General features: G+C 37.0%; 1 protein-coding gene across 1 annotated transcript; it reads right to left on the bottom strand.

Moving 5' to 3' along the window:
- Positions 1 to 8,292: 8,292 nt before the first annotated feature.
- On the bottom strand, positions 8,293 to 21,149 carry LOC121369287 (lymphotoxin-alpha-like). The gene is made up of 5 exons (XM_041494254.1): positions 20,803 to 21,149; positions 14,042 to 14,378; positions 12,574 to 12,610; positions 9,934 to 10,044; positions 8,293 to 9,133 (listed from the first exon to the last, which is right to left on the bottom strand). The coding sequence occupies exons 2-5, from the start codon at positions 14,318 to 14,320 to the stop codon at positions 8,727 to 8,729; spliced, it is 834 nt and encodes a 277-aa protein (XP_041350188.1). The 5' UTR covers positions 14,321 to 14,378; positions 20,803 to 21,149; the 3' UTR covers positions 8,293 to 8,726.
- Positions 21,150 to 21,838: the final 689 nt, after the last annotated feature.

Raw genomic sequence — 21,838 nt, 5'->3', positions numbered from 1 at the left:
AACGGACAAGTGCTTATTTCAAACACTATACGTAATATATTATATACGATAAAATACATAAGCGTCAGAGACAGGTGGTCAGGAGCTCAGCTTTATTACAATATTCACATACGCGTACGAAGCGGAGAGTGGGGGCAACCCCAGTGCTGGAGCAAATCCTTAATTTCGGGCAAAAACGATGAAGATATTCGAGCAATGGAGATCGCATGAAACCTTTTCCTCAAAATATTCCGATAAAATATCGATTGATAGTCTGGAAGTCTCAGGCTGCCAGTTTTATGAACCTGGGTTTGCCGGGTAAAGTTTTTTCTCTGCTGTTTCTTGTTGCTTGGGGTTACCTCTTCAAAATACAGGAGGGTGCCCGGTGATATCCCTTAAGCATTTTCAGATATTAACCTCTTTATGCCCTAAGCGCCAAAATCCCATCAAAAATAGGTATTTTTGAGATTTCATGCAAAATACTCAAATTATGTGTGTGTATTAACCCATTCTATTGTTGTCTTTATAGGGTTCACATTGGTTATGGATCGAGCGCCTGACGAGTTGGAGGTTCTACTGCCAAGCGAAGATAGAATCGTTGATCTCTGCAGGAGCAGTGGGAATAACGAGCATTATCCGGTGTAGCAAGGTATACGACGATGAACATACAATATATAGATATTCATACATACCATATATAGATATTCATACATACAAACATACATACTAGTCAGTGCCAGGTCTTCCCACTGTTTCATGTACGTCAGCGGGATCGGCCGCTTAGATTGTAGGCCCGATGCATGTGGTTGAGTTAAAGAGCATCCTTTTTATGGAGGCCTCAATAGGTCAGAGCGCATCGTGGTTAGTCTGCAATTTTCGGGCGATTCGGTGCCACAGGTTCGAGTCCCACCAACGGCATCGGGCAATTTGTGAGACCAGAAAGGATTTAAATATCCCCTGCGCCAGTGCGTTAATATCTATGAATGTAACAGTCAACCTCGACACACATACAGTATATATATATATATATATATATATATATATATATATATATATATAGTAGTCGTTTTCGAGTTGAAAGACGCTATTTTATAGAGTGCTCAACCGTGTGGGAGCCAGATATATCGTTAAAAAGTGTATGTTTTTCTCTCTACATGACAGGCTTGTTTCGTGAGAGATTTGAATTATTGCTCTCACTCATCAGATGTAGATTTAATTACACCGTCAACGGAAAGCTGATGACGTAATGGACTCTGTGACGTCGAGGTTACGTCACTATGCAGGTCTATAATAGGTGATGTGTGGTATGCGCACAGAAGGTATTTGCGTCTGTGTCGACATGCTGATACGAGTTCATTCTTGGAGTTTAGTGTGCTGGTTTCAGGTTTATACATTATGAACAGTTTTTCCTTCAGGCAGAGGTTACATCTTTTGCTCGCTGGAGAGTATGATTTTGCTTTGGATAAAATTTTCCACTTAATGGTGTATGGGGTGAATCTATCCTTCAGTGTCCAAATGTACTGACTTAGCGCTGTTGCGTTCTTCTGTGTTGCGTTTTGAAAACTGCTCGTGTGCGCAGTATATCTCGTCTTAAATGTGTTCTCGGTCAAACCAACGTATGTTTCTTGCTTGTTGTTATCGAGTGTATTAACGGTAGCTTGATATATTACTCCTTTCTGCAAGCATTTGCCCTCAAGTGGACATTCAGCTCTTCGTCTACAGTTGCATTCTCTGGGGGGAACGGCGTCTTTGTCTCTGTGTTGTTGAAGTAGAGTTTTGTTATGCGCTGAAATTATTTTCCCAACATTAGGCATGCAGCTATAGCTAATTTTAACGGTGTTTCGATTTATAATTTTGTGGAGAGGGTTGCTTTTGGGAAAGCACTCATCGAGTAATCTGAGGAACTGGTGACCTACGTTGGTTTTCACGTTGGAGCTATATGGTGGGTTGTACCAGGTGATGTTTCTATTGCGGTTGTTTCTGCGTCTGTTGTTTTCTGCTGTTGGGGTGTATTTGAGGTTATAGTTATATCCGCTCTTGAGTAAGGCTTGAGTGAGAGCAATAATTCAACTCTCTCACGAAACAAGCCTGTCATGTAGAGAGAAAAACATACACTTTTTGACGATATATATATATATATATATATATATATATATATATCCTATAACTTACCCATGATATCCATGTCATAAACCCATGTGATAATTTTAGTGTATTAACCCGGTTAATAATGGTATGCAAATTTGCAAGGTCTCTAGGTAATGTGTTGCTGTGGATGGGTCATTTGCTTACAAGCCAACAAGACCTGTGTACCTGAGCGTACGTTTTCAAAGATTTAGTTAAAATGCGTGACGTCAAACTAATTTGTGCTTATCGTGATGGCGTCACATTACCAGAACAGAACAGAACTTTATTTCACTCAGGCCGTCCCACAACGGCATTAGAGGAACATACATAATAAATATAATAAACATGACAAGATGGTTTACAGGAGGATGATATAATAACATATAATATTACATAATGTACATGTATTTACCTGTACATGGTATTAATTGACAGTAACTGTAACAGTAGTAGTACTAGTGATAATAATTAATAATAGTTAATAATAATAATAATAGTAATACAAATAATAATTGTGCCAGTAGTAATAGTAGTCGTAGTATAATAATAATAATAATAATAATAGTAATGGTAATGGTAGTATCTGGTTCAGTAATAATAATAATAATAATATTAATAACAATAATAATTGTAATATAGCTAGGAAACAGTTTTGCTTGTGACATGAGTTATTCAGTTACCAGGGCGTTTAAAAACCTGGCAAATTACATTTATAAATTTCGCCAACTTCTTTAATACACTTATTTTTTTTACTGCTCATTAGTTCTTTGAATTTGTAGGTGCTTGGTCTTGTAGGGATGTAGAAACATTACTCGGGAATAGTGATTTGACGTTCTAAATTTTATAATTAATCTCCACAACCTTTCGGGAATTATATTTTTAAAAATTTCAAAAATAAGTTCTTCTTTAAAAAGTTGATAGGTTTTGCCTCTTGATGACATTGATATACTATTATTTCATGTTTGTAAATATTGATCATTTTGTCTAAGTTTACTTTGTTGTGAGAGCCAGGTTAACGATAGAAAAGTATTTGATATCCAAACATCGCTCATTCCTAAATGCTCCAAAATATTTTAAATACGAGTGAGCCAATTATAATGTATTCTATTTGTAACATGATCTGTCAACATAAATCTGTATAGAAGGAATGATAGTTTTGATTGTTTCCCTGAAATAATGCGAGCCCAATAACAAACCATTCTTCGTTGAATATTTAATTCCACGGGTGACTTTAGTACTGTGATTTACTAATAATTGAATTAAAACGTTAGTTTAGAAGTGTTATTGGATAAATAGAATTCGCTACTCGTGTTTTTTAATAAGTAAAATATCAACCTCGTCTAGTTAATAGGTATGTATTAAAAAAACAAAAACACTCGTAACGAATTCTCTCGAGAAAGAAGAAATTTATTTTAGATTTCGGTGGAAATCTGAATGTTGTTCTTTTCAGTCCACACACAACACAAAGTAGAGACGTTGCTATTCTGTTAAACAATAAATTTACATATAATTAAGTAAAAGAAAACATGACACAAATGGAAACACACGTCTAGACATAAAAAGTAAAGATAAACAATATACTGTTGTTAACATAATATTTAGGTCCATTATTGACCGCCATAACTGCGTCCGTTTGAAAATGATTTGCTTTAGTAAATAGAACTCTTGGTCGTTCCTATATACGTACAGTCAACCTTTCTCTTCCGAATCACTAATCTACCTCTGTTATCACTTATTTTAAGAAGTACTTTTTTTATATTGGCTACACTCCAGTTATCGCTTAAAAGAAATCCTGACCGAATTATCTGTAATTCACTACAGCGTTTTAAAGCCGCGGACACTAGTTATTAGACAGTGTCAAGCTTTTTCCGCTATTAGCCTATAGGGTTGGGTTTTTTTTACAATCAACCAACAAAAGAAAAAAGAAGAAATGTTTTGCTTAATGACAAACTCAACATATTTTAATTTACGGTTAAATTGCGTCGGACATTAATGATATGGTTATGGACGATACATACGAGAGAGGAAATCAAAAGGCAGATTCTGCTGCCAAGTCTGCTTTGAATTTTCCTCATGCCGGGGTTGGTGTGCCCTATACTATTTGAAACATAGTATCAACCAATTTATTTTTTCGACTTGGCAAAATGACTGAAACGGTGCGGTTTCAAACAAGGTTCATGCTATCAAGCCAGTCTTGGGAGAGTGGCAGTCCTCCTATAGGCAGTGCAGGAAGGATGAAATAGTCTTGTGTCGTGCTCGCATCGGCCATACTTACTTGACCCATTCATTTATCTTGAAGAAAGATCCTCCACCTCAGTGTGAGCGCTGTCAGTGTACTCTGACGGTACGCCACATTTTAGTGGAGTGCTATCATCTCAAAGAAACTAGAAAAAATATATTTTGCTCAAAGAAATGTGTTGGAATCATTTCGATTCCATCCAGAACGTTTATTACAATTTTTACGTGATACTGAATTTTATTCAAATTTTTAATATTACCTATCAGGCGAGCGTTTTTACCACCGAACTAGTTCTCCCGCCCCAACGCCCCAACGCCCCAACCGTTAACAGCTATACATTGTTTACAGCGTATTTATATCAGAAATGGGGTAATCGTAGTAATCGCAATCGTAATCGATTACAACGTTTGAAAATGCCATGTAATCGCAATCGTAATCGATTACATTGCTAATGTAATCGTAATCAGCGATTACTTTCAGGACGTGTTTAGCTTCAAATGCAGCACTGGTCAATCAGTGTAGATCATAGAACTGATATCCCAATGTCTTCTACTCTAGTAGTAGAACTGAACGGATATACTGATTAATCCAATTGAATTTTAGCATTAGTATTGCATTTTTTTAATAAGAAACGCATAATAAATTATGTTTTGCTTAGAAGTTATCACAATGTGCTTTTAAATATTTTAGAATATTAAATGTGTGGAGTGACTCGTGAAAAGAGTGAATCAAAAACTAGGGCCAGGGATTTAACATAACTGAAGGTATAAACTTTATGTTTCAAAGCAAAAATTAATCAATATTTTTGGCGGGAATCGACATTATTGCAACTCTGACATAGTACCTTTGAGATCTAATTTTATTCTGGTTGACTGTACGTAACTATAGGTCGTTTCCAGACTCCACGACGAGGACGTGGTTCTAACTGGAGTCCATAATACATTGTGAAAGCTTTGTGAAAATAACCACAATAATTGTCAGTTATGTAAAGCCGTTAACGTTTTGTCAAAATAAACTTTAAGAATCGATTAATTATACATTAAAATTTAATCAAACACTTCTTAAGTTGGATTCCAGAAATTGCCACGTTCCCGGCCTAGAGGCAGATATATACATTAGTCCGAGCATCTCCTTATTCTGTAGTCCGTTTGTGTAAAAAGGAAACCGATGTCTTGGCATGTCACCTTATAATGAGCAATGCAAAAACTGAAATATATTTTTTTTAAACAACCCAAACCTCCAACAACAACAAACAAACAAACAAAAATCCCAACAACAGCAAAACAACCTATCTGCAACCAACCCCCCCCCCCCCCCGAATTCCGCAGCAAAAATGTTAAAATTCCGCTGTAAAATTTGACATATTCTGCGGCAAATTCTTCAACATATAAAACTGAAAAATAACACTTATAAATTAGATGTTCAAAATGTTACATATTTATTTGAATTCCAACAATCGATATTTATATGTTATATATTTATATTAAATAAAATGGAATTGCTGAATCCTATTTCATATTTGTGGAATTTGTCAAAGTGTAATTACAACCCATCTTCGTCGGTTTCTGTAACCTACGCACCGAGCAACGATCGGAACATCTCGCCACAATCCATTGCGAGGATTTCCGATTCAATGACAGAAACTGAAGGCTGGTTTCAAACGCAGGTTAGTAACTATCAGGCGCTTACCAGACCAACCTGTAATAACTTAAGAAAATAAACAAATGCTTTATGCTTCTATTTATTACTGTATGGAACGTAAACACTATTAAAATTCCATGTTTAATGTTACATTTCAGAAACATCGAACATTTTGCGGTGATTAAGACAAATTCCACGGCCTAAAGTTATGAATTCTGCACGTGTTCTGCACGAAAAGTGATTTTTCGCGGACGAACAACTACTAATATTCTGCACGATGATGCAAATTCTGCTAATTTTTCCATATCCGCGAAATCGCGGAATTCAGGAGGGACTAACAAACAAACAACCACATATCAAGTTTGAAACCCACGCCTAGTCTCTTTCGGAATACACGGTGTGTGACGTGCGATAGGTAATCATGCGGCATTTTACATTTCCGAATCTGACAGGTGGATTTCGTACATGCTTCACGTACCTGCGTTTTCTGTGGCAGAATTCGCTACATGCATGGAGAAAAAATAAATTACACAGTAACAAAAAAACAAAAATAATAAATAAATAATAATAATAATAATAATAACAACCAAACAATCAAATATCAAGTTATTTAAACCTACACCAAAAAACCGCAAGACACAAAATGTGTGCATGTGAACAGCTGTATAGGATCTCATTCGATGGAGTTTAAGAAAAATAAACATACGTGTGAATGTGAAAGGGACCATTTTTTTTTCTTTTTCTTTTTCTTCATTTTTGTTGTTGTTGTTGTTGTTGTTGTTTAAACCTTAGTCAGATTATCACAATTTTAAACCAATAAAAGTGTTCGCGAACGTCTTAGCGTTGCTCGTCGTCGCTGAACGCAGCCCTGAATTGTTATGCCGGAGACAAACTATAACTTAAGCGGGGCACGAACTAACATCAGCAGAGCATACTTTAACAGCAAATGGACACTTCGATAAAATCTTGATTTTCCAATCTTGTGTTTTTATAAGTATGTGCTCTAGTCAGCGTACCACAACAATGTTGTGAGCCGTTTGGGCGCCTCTACGTCGCCTGTACGTACGTAATGGTTCGTCACCGGCATTAGGCCTACTAGTATTTAAATCGACATGTAGTAGGCCCTACATTCACGTTAAAGGCAACACTGCTCATGTAATTCTTTTACTTCGTCTCTTCCAGCAGTAACAAAAATAAATAAATAAATAAATAAATAATAATCCCTAAAAGCCCCAATACCCCCCCCCCCCCTCCCCCCACCAAAAAATGAAAGATTTAATCCACATGTATATAATTTTATGTTAATATTTTAAAGAAATTTGTTTAACGTTTTAACGATTTAGTATCTATTTTAGGATTATTTATTACAGAGTTACCTGACATTCCATCGGTTTCCTTTTAGCTCAAACGGGCTGAACACTACTGTAAACTACAGCAAAGGTTAGACAATTTGATAACGAAAACGCGACATTTACAACCGAAAACACGCGGTTGTCATACGGTATATATAACCACCACGATCATTGGTCATAATGGCAGTCGGGATGTTGAAGATATATAGTTTTTAATCTTCTATCCGAAACCTGCCACATATCAATTAAACCACCGACCGTGCGGTTGCTTAAAATTGCGCATTTTCAGTTCTAAAAGAACTAACCATAACTGTGATTCTAAGTAATGTAGGGCAGTGTTTCTCAATCCCCTTTTCTCGCCCTAATCTCATACTAAAATATACTTCGTGAGACTGTCCTGAATATGTTGCCATTTAGATTTAATTTGGCCCATAACTGTAATATGAACTATGTTCAGAAAGCCGAGTGCTCAAGGTAGCTCACTAAACTGTTTTTTGTACACAGAAATGAATGACTGTGACAGGACAGAATACGATGGAAACTAGTCAAACTGTACGCGGATGTTTTCCCTCCTGAACACTCCAATAATGTACAGTGGCAACTCGAATCCATTTTCCAAATCACACCTTGGATGTACGACAGACCGTACCATGTTCGTTTTGATTTTGCATCTTCATTTTTTTTCCAACCATATCTAGACTACATTTGAAGATTCGGGCATGTCCGCCCACTGGCTCCTTCCTAGGGGTTAACCCTTGGCTGGGTCCAGAAAGAAAGAAAGAAATGTTTTATTTACGACGCACTCAACACATTTTATTTACGGTTATATGGCGTCAGACATATGGTTAAGGACCACACAGATTTTGAGAAGAAACCCGCTGTCGTCACTACATGGGCTACTCTTTCCGATTAGCAGCAAGGGATCTTTTATTTGCGCTTCCCACAGGCAGGATAGCACAAACCATGGCCTTTGTTGAACCAGTTATGGATCACTGGTCGGTGCAAGTGGTTTACATCTACCCATTGAGCCTTGCGGAGCACTCACTCAGGGTTTGTCATACGTCCGCGGTGTGAGACAGAACACTGTAACAGGCCGAGTTGTTGAACACAGGTTGAGAAACACTGCTGCCAGGGTCGTATCTAGGGAGGGAATGGGCGGGGGGGGGGGGGGGCTGGCAGTGAAAAAGTAGCCTCCTCGCCGAAAAATACGCAAATGTGTATTGTTAAAAGTGCTAAGACCATGATCAGAGACTTCTTTGTATACTGCCCCCCACCCCCACCCCCCCACCCCCCACCCCACCCCACCCCCACCCCAGTACTAGTAATTACCTAGTTATTTTAAGCTACATACGACCCTGGCTGTTAGGAATAAGAAGATACTCGGACTATTAAATCATGTAAATTCCGAAGTACGTCGACTGTGGCTGTTTGACAAGTCTATCCACCGACGACGTCCTCACCATCACCGTGGCCCCGGCCTCCAGATGGTAGACAGCGCCGATGTAGGATGGCGCGAAGGCGAGCTTCCCTCGTCGGACTTTACACGTCGACTGGGGGTTGGACGACAGCTGTTGGAATTTAGACCTTCTTGTCGTGGGGACGCGTTTGTCCAGGTAATGACAAAGTCTGGCGAAATCGAGTTCCTTAGTCTGGTTGCCGTAAAACACGACGTTGCTGTAGATGAAATAGTTACCTTCTTTCTCCACCCGAATCCCTTCTTCAACGACAGTGAGTCCGTCTTTCACAAACGATCTCTTCCCATTTGTTTTCCACCGGAGAGCCGAGATATGTTCATCTGGGGGGAAAGAAAGCCACCCAGTATTATACATAATACGCTAAGTAAATGAAGCATTTTATTATCCATATGGTTCAACATAACCGAGTTAATAATAATAATAATCATACGAAGCACACGTGTAGTAACAAGTGTAATGACATATTTTTGAGAAGCCACATCATAACATGACGTTGCTTCTCCAGTCCTAGCTCAGACTGTGCATTTGAAATGTGACGTCATTTCATCGTCTCCTTCTAGTTGTGGCTGAAATTTTTTTAGTCGGTTCTTGTTATTCGTAAAGAAAACAACAATAATAATATAGATAATATAGAAATTAGTACACTCGCGTGTGAGTCGTACTGATTTTACGAAACTAGTGTTGGGATTCATGTATTACCCTCACTCTCGCTCGGGCAATACAAAAATCCTGACACTCGTTTCGTAAAATCAATACGATACACAAGCTCGTATAATAATTTCTATTTAGGCCTATTTGATAACTTTATCGTTTTACGGAGTAGTAGATCCATGCGCAATGACCACTTTGTTGCCTATATTTATACACCAAAACAAAATAGTTCTTATTGAAATAAGATATTACGAAATACTAAATATATTGTTATTAACAAAAATATTTATTAGTAGTATCTTTTAACATCGCTTCGTTTGTTTACGTTGTACGTTCAAAGTGAATATTCCTTAGCTGATCATAACTAGTTATTGTGGATTTTTCAATACAGAATGTGCCAAGATTCCTGTTGTGACAACAGTCTGAAATCGACCGAGAGTCTATTATCTTTCTAAAAAACAAATCCCACCTTTGTCATACACTGCATCAGGGTCCATCTGCAGATGAGCAGCAGGTTTCTGTTGAGTTTTGTCTTCGTTTACAACAACAGCAACTTTCCTCACCCTCTGGAGATGGTCATCTGAAATAACATTACGAACTAAGTGTAATACGTGGTCTATAATACGTTTACAACAACAGCAACTTTCCTCACCCTCTGGAGATGGTCATCTGAAATAACATTACGAACTAAATGTAATACGAGGTCTATAATACGTTTACAACAACAGCAACTTTCCTCACCCTCTGGAGATGGTCATCTGAAATAACATTACGAACTAAATGTAATACGTGGTCTATAATACGTTTACAACAACAGCAACTTTCCTCACCCTCTGGAGATGGTCATCTGAAATAACATTACGAAGTAAGTGTAATACGTGGTCTATAATACGTTTACAACAGCAGCAACTTTCCTCACCCTCTGGAGATGGTCATCTGAAATAGCATTACGAACTAAATGTAATACGTGGTCTATAATACGTTTACAACAACAGCAACTTTCCTCACCCTCTGGAGATGGTCATCTGAAATAACATTACGAACTAAATGTAATACGTGGTCTATAATACGTTTACAACAACAGCAACTTTCCTCACCCTCTGGAGATGGTCATCTGAAATAACATTACGAACTAAATGTAATACGTGGTCTATAATACGTTTACAACAACAGCAACGTTCCTCACCCTCTGGAGATGGTCATCTGAAATAACATTACGAACTAAGTGTAATACGTGGTTTGTAATACGTTTACAACAACAGCAACTTTCCTCACCCTCTGGAGATGGTCATCTGAAATAACATTACGAACTAAGTGTAATACGTGGTCTATAATACGTTTACAACAGCAGCAGATGTCCTCACCCTCTGGAGATGGTCATCTGAAATAACATTACGAACTAAGTGTAATACGTGGTCTATAATACGTTTACAACAGCAGCAACTTTCCTCACCCTCTGGAGATGGTCATCTGAAATAATATTACGAACTAAGTGTAATACGTGTTATAATACGTTTACAACAACAGCAACTTTCCTCACCCTCTGGAGATGGTCATCTGAAATAATATTACGAACTAAGTGTAATACGTGGTCTATAATACGTTTACAACAACAGCAACTTTCCTCACCCTCTGGAGATGGTCATCTGAAATAACATTACGAACTAAGTGTAATACGTGGTCTATAATACGTTTACAACAACAGCAACTTTCCTCACCCTCTGGAGATGGTCATCTGAAATAGCATTACGAACTAAGTGTAATACGTGGTCTATAATACGTTTACAACAACAGCAACTTTCCTCACCCTCTGGAGATGGTCATCTGAAATAACATTACGAACTAAGTGTAATACGTGGTCTATAATACGTTTACAACAGCAGCAACTTTCCTCACCCTCTGGAGATGGTCATCTGAAATAATATTACGAACTAAGTGTAATACGTGGTCTATAATACGTTTACAACAGCAGCAACTTTCCTCACCCTCTGGAGATGGTCATCTGAAATAATATTACGAACTAAGTGTAATACGTGGTCTATAATACGTTTACAACAACAGCAACTTTCCTCACCCTCTGGAGATGGTCATCTGAAATAATATTACGAACTAAGTGTAATACGTGGTCTATAATACGTTTACAACAACAGCAACTTTCCTCACCCTCTGGAGATGGTCATCTGAAATAACATTACGAACTAAGTGTAATACGTGGTCTATAATACGTTTACAACAGCAGCAACTTTCCTCACCCTCTGGAGGTGGTTGTCTGAAATAACATAATTTATAATTTATTATAGGCCTATAACATTTAGTGAAATTTCTTAAAATATCTGAAATAAAAGTGTTATTAGTCATTCAGTGACGATAACACATTTTAGAGTAAAAATTTTAAAATGTGTTATCGTCACTGTAAAAAGTGTTATGTTCACTGTAAGAAAGCCGAAACTATTTTGCTGCTGACATTTTAGAAATATAACAAAATTGCCAAAAGTTATATAATAAATAAGATTTATATCAAATAAGATTTATATCTCATCTCGTGAAGTTTGCAGTCATATCACAATAGTCACGCAAGCGCGACTCGTGAGATGTGATATAAATCATATTTGACAAAAAATATGAAATATCCTCTACTTGTTAACCCTGTGGTCACTCATAATGACAAAAATAATTTTCATATTTTCTGTGCATGTCTGTGTGTGTGTATGTGTGCGTGCGTGTGTGTATGTGTGTGCGTGTGTGTGTGTTTGTGTGTGTGTGTGTGTTTGTGTATGTCTCTCTGTGTGTGTGTGTGTGTGTGTGTGTGTTGTGTATGTATCTGTGTGTTTGTGTATGTTTTTGTGTGTGTGTATGTATGTGTGTGTATGTATGTGTGTGTGTGTATCCGTGTGTGTGTATGTGTCTGTGTGTGTGTGTGTGTGTGCGTGCGTATGTGTGTGTTTGTGTATGTCTGTGTGTGTATGTGTGTATGTATGTGTGTGTATGTATGTGTGTGTATGTGTCTGTGTGTGTGTGTGTGTGTTTGTGCGCGTATGTGTGTGTGTATGTGTGTGTATGTGTGTGTGTGTGTATATATGTGTGTGTGTGTGCAGTTGATGGAACTTACCATTTTTTATATCCCTTTCATAATTGTCCTTCAGTTGCTGAAAAATAATTAAAACAATATAACTGTCATCTAGTATAGGAAGTTTGAAATACGTATTGCACAAATGTTTTCTCATGACGTGGGAAAAGAAAGGAATGTTAAACGACACCTCATCACATTCATAACAGACTGTAGTTTGTTAAAACAATATATCTGTGACGTTTGCTCTAGTGTGTTAAAGAAGAAACATGCTACTAAACATAAGATACTCTTTTTGGGTCTGCTGCAAAAGCTCTTTATGCAGACGAGATTAAATGACGCACAACACATCCGCGGATCATTGCCAGAAACCTGATAAAAAATGTACTTGCATAACAGCAAATGATCCCTACGCTTAAGAAATAAGTACACTGTTTTCTAATTTCGTAAAGATTTAACTTGAAATTTATTTTATTCATAATCTAAATTGAATTTTGTTGGATAAATGTTAATTAATAACGATAATAATAATAATAATAATAATAATAATAATAACAATAAAAATAACAATAACAATAACAATAAGAAGAAGAAGAAGAAGAAACATAAAACAATTAAAAACGTGCACGGACAAACGACTTGAGATTGTCAAAGCATTCCTGGTTGGTTTTTAAAATATCCAAGTCACAGGATTCCATTTAATGTTATTAGAAGTTTGTTAAATAATTGTGCATATTGATTGTCGAATTATAGACTTCAAACTGCTCCTGGCTAATTTTGTATCAATAAACTGAATATATCATTTTCAATTATGTTCCATTCCTAAACGTCGTTTAGTTTTGTTGCATGCAAATGAAATTGCTCCGATCAAACATGTTTGATTTTATTACATGTAATTGCACGCCGTCGCAAACGTGTGCGCCTTCAATGCAACAAAACGTTGACGTAATAATTTAAACTACCAATGAACGGATAGATAGTGATCACATGACTCAAAATGGCAGCCTCCAGCAACATGTGGCCTACAGAAGAAGAGGATGAATTAGTGGTGCTGTGGCAGACAATGTCATGTCGTTTTGACACAGCATCCCCTAAATATAGCAAGAAGGCTAAAAAGGAGATGTGACTTGCAGAGATCGAGTCTGCGCTTGGAATACCAGATATGTTTATATAGGTTTTCTGAACAAATTGTGTGGTTATATCCCAAAGGACCTTAAAGCGTGCGGGACGGATTCAGTGCTGCTTTACGTAAATTCACTATTTTACGTCACAACAAATATGGTGTAGAACATGACTCGATGACCACCGTCAAAACAAATGCGGGGGAAAAGCTGCCATTTTGACTGTCACGTGATCACTGCTAGACTAAAATTGCTGGTCGTCGCATGTGTGTGCGGATCAGTGCACCGAAAAAACAACACACAGTATACATTCACACAACTAAAACATTTAAACGAATGGCGTAACGTATATTATAATTTGTAATCAGTCTATGATAGCATATGCCTACCTTTAGCATAATACTACGAATACGTTCCCCGTAGTCAACGTAGTCATCGTAGTCATCGTAACAGCAATACAAAGAACCATTGACGGTTTTGTTGGTTGCAGTGACGTCACAGCACCGCTCTCCTGGTTTACACGTGACCTTGTGACAGATCTCCGAGTTACTGAAGATGGTAGAGTGCGGTTTCGTGTACAGCTGTGATGTTTTATACACCACGACAGAGAGCAGCACCACATTTGTAACCATCAGGAAAATGGCCACAGTCTGACGAAATGGCAACATTTTGCGTGCAGGGTAAAACTGTCAAGAGAAGAATTTAGCTCCCTGCTAGAGAACCACTCTGTTAAAATAAGGTAAATAAGTTCATTAAGTAACATACACAATTTAATTAATAAAAATAAGTAACTAAAGTAAGTAAATAAGTAAGTAAGTAAGTAAGTAAAAAACAAAAAACATTTAGAAGAACAAATTGGTATTCCGTCGGTGGGGCCCATTAGGCTATTTCTCGTTCCAGCCAGTACACCACGACTGGTATATTAAAACCCGTGGTATGTGCTATCCTGTCTGTGGGATGGTGCATATAAAAGATTCCTTGCTACTAATGGAAAAATGTAGCGGGTTTTCTCTATGACCGTCAAAAATTACCATATGTTTGACATCCAATAGCCGATGATTAATAAATCAATGTGCTCTAGTGGTGTCGTTAAACCAAACAATTTTTTTTCCAACTGGTTCATTATCAAACTAGCCATCTAGCCAAAATTCTATACGGAATGACCACCCACATGGCGGGGGGCAACCACACTGCCTATGAAAAAGAAGTTTGATTTGAGTGGGGACACGCCCCCCCTCCCCCGGCTACGCCAGTGCCACTTAGCCATCGTGCTACAGGTTCTGTAACGAGAAGGTGTTTTAATGTTACGTGTATTTGTATGTTTTATGTAGGACCCAGACATTTATTATATTTTTCATATATGTCATGTTGTTATGTCAAATTATTAAACAAAATGTACTATTTATATATTGATAGGTTTTCCCTACGAGTCGTGTTTTGTCATGAACTAGCAGGGGTTACATACTAATGAATTACTTTCCTGCTATTCCCGAATACCAATAATGACAGTGAATCTACCAATACTGTACTGCTGACTTGCTGAATGAAGCATCCCACCAGTTTAAAAAAAACAAAAAAACAAAAAAAAAACAACATTTAAATAGGATGTGTTTAACATTAAACTGTGAAATGTGAAACGTAGGAAATTATGTAGTCAGCGTCGAATCGTTCTATTTTTAGATCCTGTTTTCCCCCCGAACGTTGGGAGGGTACCATCGAGATAGGCGGGTCAATATACCGCCAAAATACCCATACATCAAAAAAATTGCAACAAAACGTTTTATTGTCATTTCTTGTACGTTCAGACATACAGAACAACATATGAAAAGTTGGACAGAAATGGAGCGCGGGAAAGCAAAAAAATCTTACGTTAAAAAAATAGCTGCCAGAGCCTTATTTTGCTATATGTCACTGTTTCCAACGCGTTACCTTGAGGTTTTAAAGGGACATACTTTACTTAGATTGGATTGGTTAGATTAGCCATTTCCGTATATTCAAAGTCTTTTTGGTCATCCTGGTGTTTTTAATATCACTAAATGCAGTTCTCATATTTTAAAAAACGCATGTGAGTCTGAGAAGTAACAGTTATGGAGTTGAGTTTTACTCCATTTTTAGAGGGTATTTCACCATTTCAAAGTCACAGACTCATGCTTCACTCAACTGCAACTTTATCCAAATGTGTTACAGGTTTATAGATTAACTAAACTTAGTGTTAATTTTCACGTGTTGAAATTATGCCGTAAAGTGTTTAAAATCTACGGTCCGTCACTTTAATAGTGAAACTGTGCTGTAAAGTGTTTAAAATCTAGGGTCTGTTACTTTAATAGTGAAACTATGCCGTAAAGTGTTTAAAATCTAGGGTCTGTTACTTTAATAGTGAAACTATGCCGTAAAGTGTTTAAAATCTAGGGTCTGTTTCTTTAATAGTGAAACTATGCCGTAAAGTGTTTAAAATCTAGGGTCTGTTACTTTAATATTGAAACTATGCCGTAAAGTGTTTAAAATCTAGGGTATGTTACTTTAATAGTGAAACTATGCCATAAAGTGTTTAAAATCTAGGGTCTGTCACTTTAATAGTGAAACTTCTGTAAAGTGTTTAAAGTCTAGGGTATGTCACTTTAAATGTAACATTATGTATTATGTACTTAAGGTGATCTTAACGCTAAGATCGCTTCATGGAACGAGGCTCTGAATCAGTTAGCGTACTTGCCATGTGTACTTTACCTCATTTTCAACAATTAAAGGGAGAGTAAACTCAAACAAGAGCCTTATGTGTTGGAAAGATGCATACCCGGACCACCAACACATACTGACACTTTAACAAATGAAAAATGCGTAATTTTAGAGTTAATAAAAAAAATATGATTATTCCTGCTAACTGGGAGCAGCCATTCTGTTTCGTTTTTGTAACGTCCGGTGGTATAGCTTGAGCGAAGTGACGTCAGCTCCGTCCATCTCCTTTATGCAGTGTAAACAAACGCTCTAATTTTTACGACAAGGCGCGTCGCCTTCATCAACCCGACTTGTAAAACCACATAAATGACTTGATAGTATAATAAACTATTTAACTAAATATATTTCAATTTGCATCAATAGAACGAAATGGAGTTACAGTATTTTTCTTTTTTAAAGAAATCCAAAGGAAAAAAAGCATATTATTAGGCCTATTGGTATGCTACGTTCGAGCAAAAACGGCCACTCACGATACCCAAGTGATAATTTTCTTTTCTTTGGGACTACGTAATTAGTCAGTTTTGTGATTTTAGATGGGAAAATCTACTTAATCAAGGGTTTTACAGAATTACTTACAGTAATAAAGCAGGACGGCTGATAATGTCCATTACGATTAGAGGGGTGTCCGTGCGGTTATCACACAATACCCTGTGATCTTAATAAAAGAGGCACGTCTTTTTAGTGTGTCTAGACACAGTGTCTGGGGACCGTCTAAATACACACCTGCCAATCAGGAACCACAGGGACAGCCACGGAAAGAAAATTCCAATTAACTAAGAAAACACTCCGATTATTATTTCAGTACGTGGGTTAATTTATGTACAAAACATAATAGTTATTTCAACACTTTGACAATGGTGGTTTATTTTGTATTAAAAATAATATATATAATTGTTGCTGGCTTACTGCCATGGCTTTTATTACAGAATAAATTGCGATGCATCCGCAAAAATCAGGTATGTTTTGTTTCTTCAGTTCGAAGACTAATTCCTGACGTGACACGTTAGGTATTACATAACCACTAGCTCGCCATAGGGCGTATTCACTGGGATGGTTCAAAATAGCTGCGCTCGTTATATATAATAGCCACCACATTTAACCGTTTTATTAATTAACTATACAATTTTACTTGTTGATATTAAGCAATAATGTGCATTATATATCGTTGAATATGCATACAGGTCAAATGCCTTAATTGTCCCTTCCTTTAAGCCACGCACATGGCCAGGTGTTCTTTGCTGGACCAGGAATTCCTCATTAAAATTAATTTTTAAAAAACACATTAAAACAGTGAGTCTAATAACGTCAATTTTCGTGCACCCCAGATTTTCATTGTACTTTCCATTTTTAATACTTTTGATTCAAAGTTATCTTTAACTATATCTTTTAAATTTAAAGAGAAGCGAATTCCCAATAAAGTAAACTTAGTTGAACCCCATTCTAATTTCCATCTAGTATGATGAAAGACTTCATTTGAGAACTTTTTTCTGCCAATCCATATTGTCTTTGATTTAGAATAATTTAGCTTCAAATCTGACATTTTTGCAAAGCAGTCTAAAGTAGTAAGTGTGCCGTACAATGACTCGGGAGATCCAGCCAAAATAAAAGTAGTATCATCTGCATACTGGGAAATAAGATATTCTTCTCCATCAATATAAATTCCCTTAATATTCTTGTTATTGCTTATTCAAATGGCAAGTATGTCTGCACATATTATAAAAATGTAGGGCGATAACGGATCGCCTTGTCTGCAGCCTCTGTATAACTTAAAACTTTCTGATAGATAACCATTTTGGATTACAGCTGAAACTGAATTTTTATACAGTGTTTGTATCCACGTTTTTATTGAACACTTAAAATTAAAAATGTCTAGAGTTTTTTTAAATAAATTTCCAGAGTTAAACGCCTTTTCAAAATCAACTAATAATAGCTGACCTAGTATTTTTTATGTTTCTGTGTATTGCATAATGTCATATATTAACCTTATATTTTCTCCTATATTTCTTCCCTTTATAAATCCTGTTTGATCTTTTTCAATAATTTTGTCCAATGCGATTTTTATCCTATTTGCGATGCAACCAGATGCTATTTTATAAGTACACTTTAAAAGGGTGAGTGGCCTCCATTTTTTTTTTTAATTGCTTAGGTTTGTTTGCTTTTGGTATGCAGGTTATGATACCTAGTTTTTGTACATGTGACATTTCTTGAATACTGTAACTATAATTGATGGCTCGAACTACAAAGTGCCACAAATCTAGCCAAAAGAATTTTAGAAATCCTGCTGGAAATCCATCAGAACCAGGACTTTTTTCATTCTTCATATTTTTAAGAAATAATAAAGCTTCACCGTACATTAATTCCCCATCCAACTCTGCAGCTTCTTCATCAGAGAGAATATTAAAATTACAATTTTCAATTAATTTTGTTATATCTTCACATTCAGATTCCTGTTTTGAATACAGTTTTTCATAAAAACGTTTTGTTTCTTTCAATATTTCCGCTTGCTCTGTGATTAAATTTCCGTTTTCTAATTCTATTTGGGAAACTAATTTGCTATGAAAGTTTCTTGATTCTTCGTTTTGAATTTTTCAAAAATAAAAGGTTTCATCATTCCAACACCCATCCATTCATTCATGCATACGTATATACACACATGCATATTAGTGGTGTTCCGATGCTCGATTATAATCGAAGATTGATCGGTTGGGGCTCTGGCAATGTGATGATCGATTGTGAAATTCATAATCGATTGTCGCGAAAACTGTTAAGCGCAGTAAATATTTCCTTGCTCGTTGTCAGAATTTGTATTCATCAAATCCAGTATTTGTGGGCTATTATTATGTACGTTTTTTATTTCTAACCTTTTGAGGCTATGCCGCTATTACTGGTAAATCTGTGTGTTCATTGACATTTATTTATTTTCGCATTTGTCATAAAGAATAAAACAAATACTGAGATTTAAAAAAATATATATTAAAAAGAAATAAAAATATCTGTTACATTCAAACATTCTTATCATACATTCACAATTGGAACCAAGAAAATATAAATTATTAGGCATATCTAAGTACGGAATAAAAACTGGTTTGATTAAAGAGCGGTGCGCAACCACATACGGTGGCACCGAATAAAACCGAAAAGCTGATAAGTTGTCCACGGACGATTCGTCCACTAAAATAAGTTATGAACTACCTTATACTCATTGTGAGTACCCAACCCCAACCATATATGCAAATGTTATAGCTTTTAGACGGATATTTGCTTACACGTGAAAACAAACCCAAATCCCAGCATATTTTATGTCTGAAGTATAGTTATGTTAACTTTAAGTAATTTCCTATGTTTTTCCTTTGCATTTTGTTTCAGTTGTATAACATAATTCTTAAACAAAATATCATTATAGAATGCTTAAATGTAGCGTTTTAGTTGCTTATTGATATGGAGTTATATTGAAGAAATGAATCCATTATGCTATTTGAACTACATTTATGTCTTTGCTATATTGTTCTCAAAAATATTCTACAAACCTGCAACAAAATTTACATCTCATGTAAAAGATATCTGTTTTGGAAACGTAAGAACATTAAAAAGTAAACATTACTACTTAAGACGTTTTAGATGATCATGATGAAAAAATATATACATGTATATACATATGTTTAAAATAGGTGCATAGTTCCGAATTTGTCTGATCCTCTCCAAGTTCTAACAGATTGCATAATCGAAAGTCGATCGATTAGTGCTAACAGATTACAACTGATGATCGACCATGAAATTGCAACCGATTTCCAACACTATATATATATATATATATATATATATATATATATATATATATACATTACATACATACATACATACATACACATGTGTGCATAAAAAAAACATGCAATGCATACCCACAGACAGACAAACGGACACTTAAAATACATTTTTAATTACAACATTTAAAAAACAAATCCAAATCCATTTACAATTTACTGAATTAGGCAACTAATCAAGACAATTAATTTTAAAGGAACACTCAATTAACACGTTTCTTTCTCTCTCTCTTTTTTTTTTTTTTTTTTTTTTTGATGGGGGGAGGCGGGGGTAATAAATGGAATATCAAATTCGCTTCTATGTATTATTCAAATCCTTCGTGATATACGTATCCTAGGGGTGGGGTTGGGGGAGGGGTGAGTTAATAAATATAATGTAAAATTCGCTACGATGTGTTAACAAGTTTAAGTTCTTCGTGAAATAAGTTTCCTTTGTCACTGAAGCTCGTATCAAAGAAACATTATTTCGTACGGGACTTGATAATACATAGCTCGTTTAATATCCTCCATATACTGTGACGTGCTTTGTCTGGAACACCTACATCCACCACACCCCCACCCACACCACCAAGTACTAGATACGACGTGAAAATTACCTTGTCTCAGTTCCAGAGTAACGTCTCCCTTCTCTTTTCCTTTAGCCTTTTTCTTTTTTTGGGGGGTTTGTTTTCACAAATTCAGTTTGTCGAACCAGTTAACAAGAGCGTATCATTAATCAACAACACCCGGCAACCCAGCTGCTGCTCTGTGAAAAGTTTACAGTGTTCCTCCGCTAAATATATTAGTTCACATTTAAATCCTACCACACAACCTCGCTAAATCTGTCTGTTTCCGGGTATCAGAGAAAATGGGAATTCCATAAAATTCCGGTTGTTTTCTTGTTTCACTTCGTTTTCCCAGGAAAAACAACCTGTTTGTGGGATTTTGCATATAAAAGATCCCTTGCTACTAATGGAAAAATGTAGCGGGTTTCCTCTCTCTGACTGTGTCAAAAAAATTACTATATGTTTGACATCCAATAGCCGATGATTAACAAAATCAATGTGCTTTAGTGGTGTCGTTAAACAAAAACAAGCTTACCTTTCCATAGACTCGACTCGACTAGCGATGAAGTTAGACGTGGTTTCTTGCGCTCTAGACTTGCCCCCCCCCCCCCACACACACACACACCTGGGGGGGACTTCTCGCCAGTTACGGGAAGCTGTTGGAGTACCGCGTCGCTTACACCGGGTCACGGGCAACCGTGACTTTGGTGTATGGCGACGCGGCTACAGCGAAGACGAAGAGGAGAGGAACGAGGAAGAGGAAACGTGCGCCAGGGGCGGCCCAGGGGGGAACAAAGCTGGCGGCTCAACCGCCAGCGGCGGTCCCGTCTGCGTCGCCGCCCCCACCATCACCAGATCAGCCAGTTCAACGGGAAGCCACTCGCCAACCGACGGAACCGGCAGAACCGACGCAGCAAGTGGAACAGCCAACGAGTGCAGTACCGCGGCCAGCGTCACCCGCTCCAACTCGTCGTCCGTCCGCGTCGAGGCCCCCACCCACGGGGGACTCCGCTAGTACTACTTTGGATGTTGGTGCTGCAAAGCGGAAGGTCGTGACCCACCCACCACCTCCACCCCCGTGGGACCA

Source organism: Gigantopelta aegis, chromosome 1, assembly GCF_016097555.1.
Source record: "Gigantopelta aegis isolate Gae_Host chromosome 1, Gae_host_genome, whole genome shotgun sequence".
Lineage (NCBI taxonomy): Eukaryota > Metazoa > Mollusca > Gastropoda > Neomphalida > Peltospiridae > Gigantopelta > Gigantopelta aegis.
Note: the sequence above shows the minus strand (reverse complement) of the source record. Positions and strands in the feature narration are given on the sequence as shown.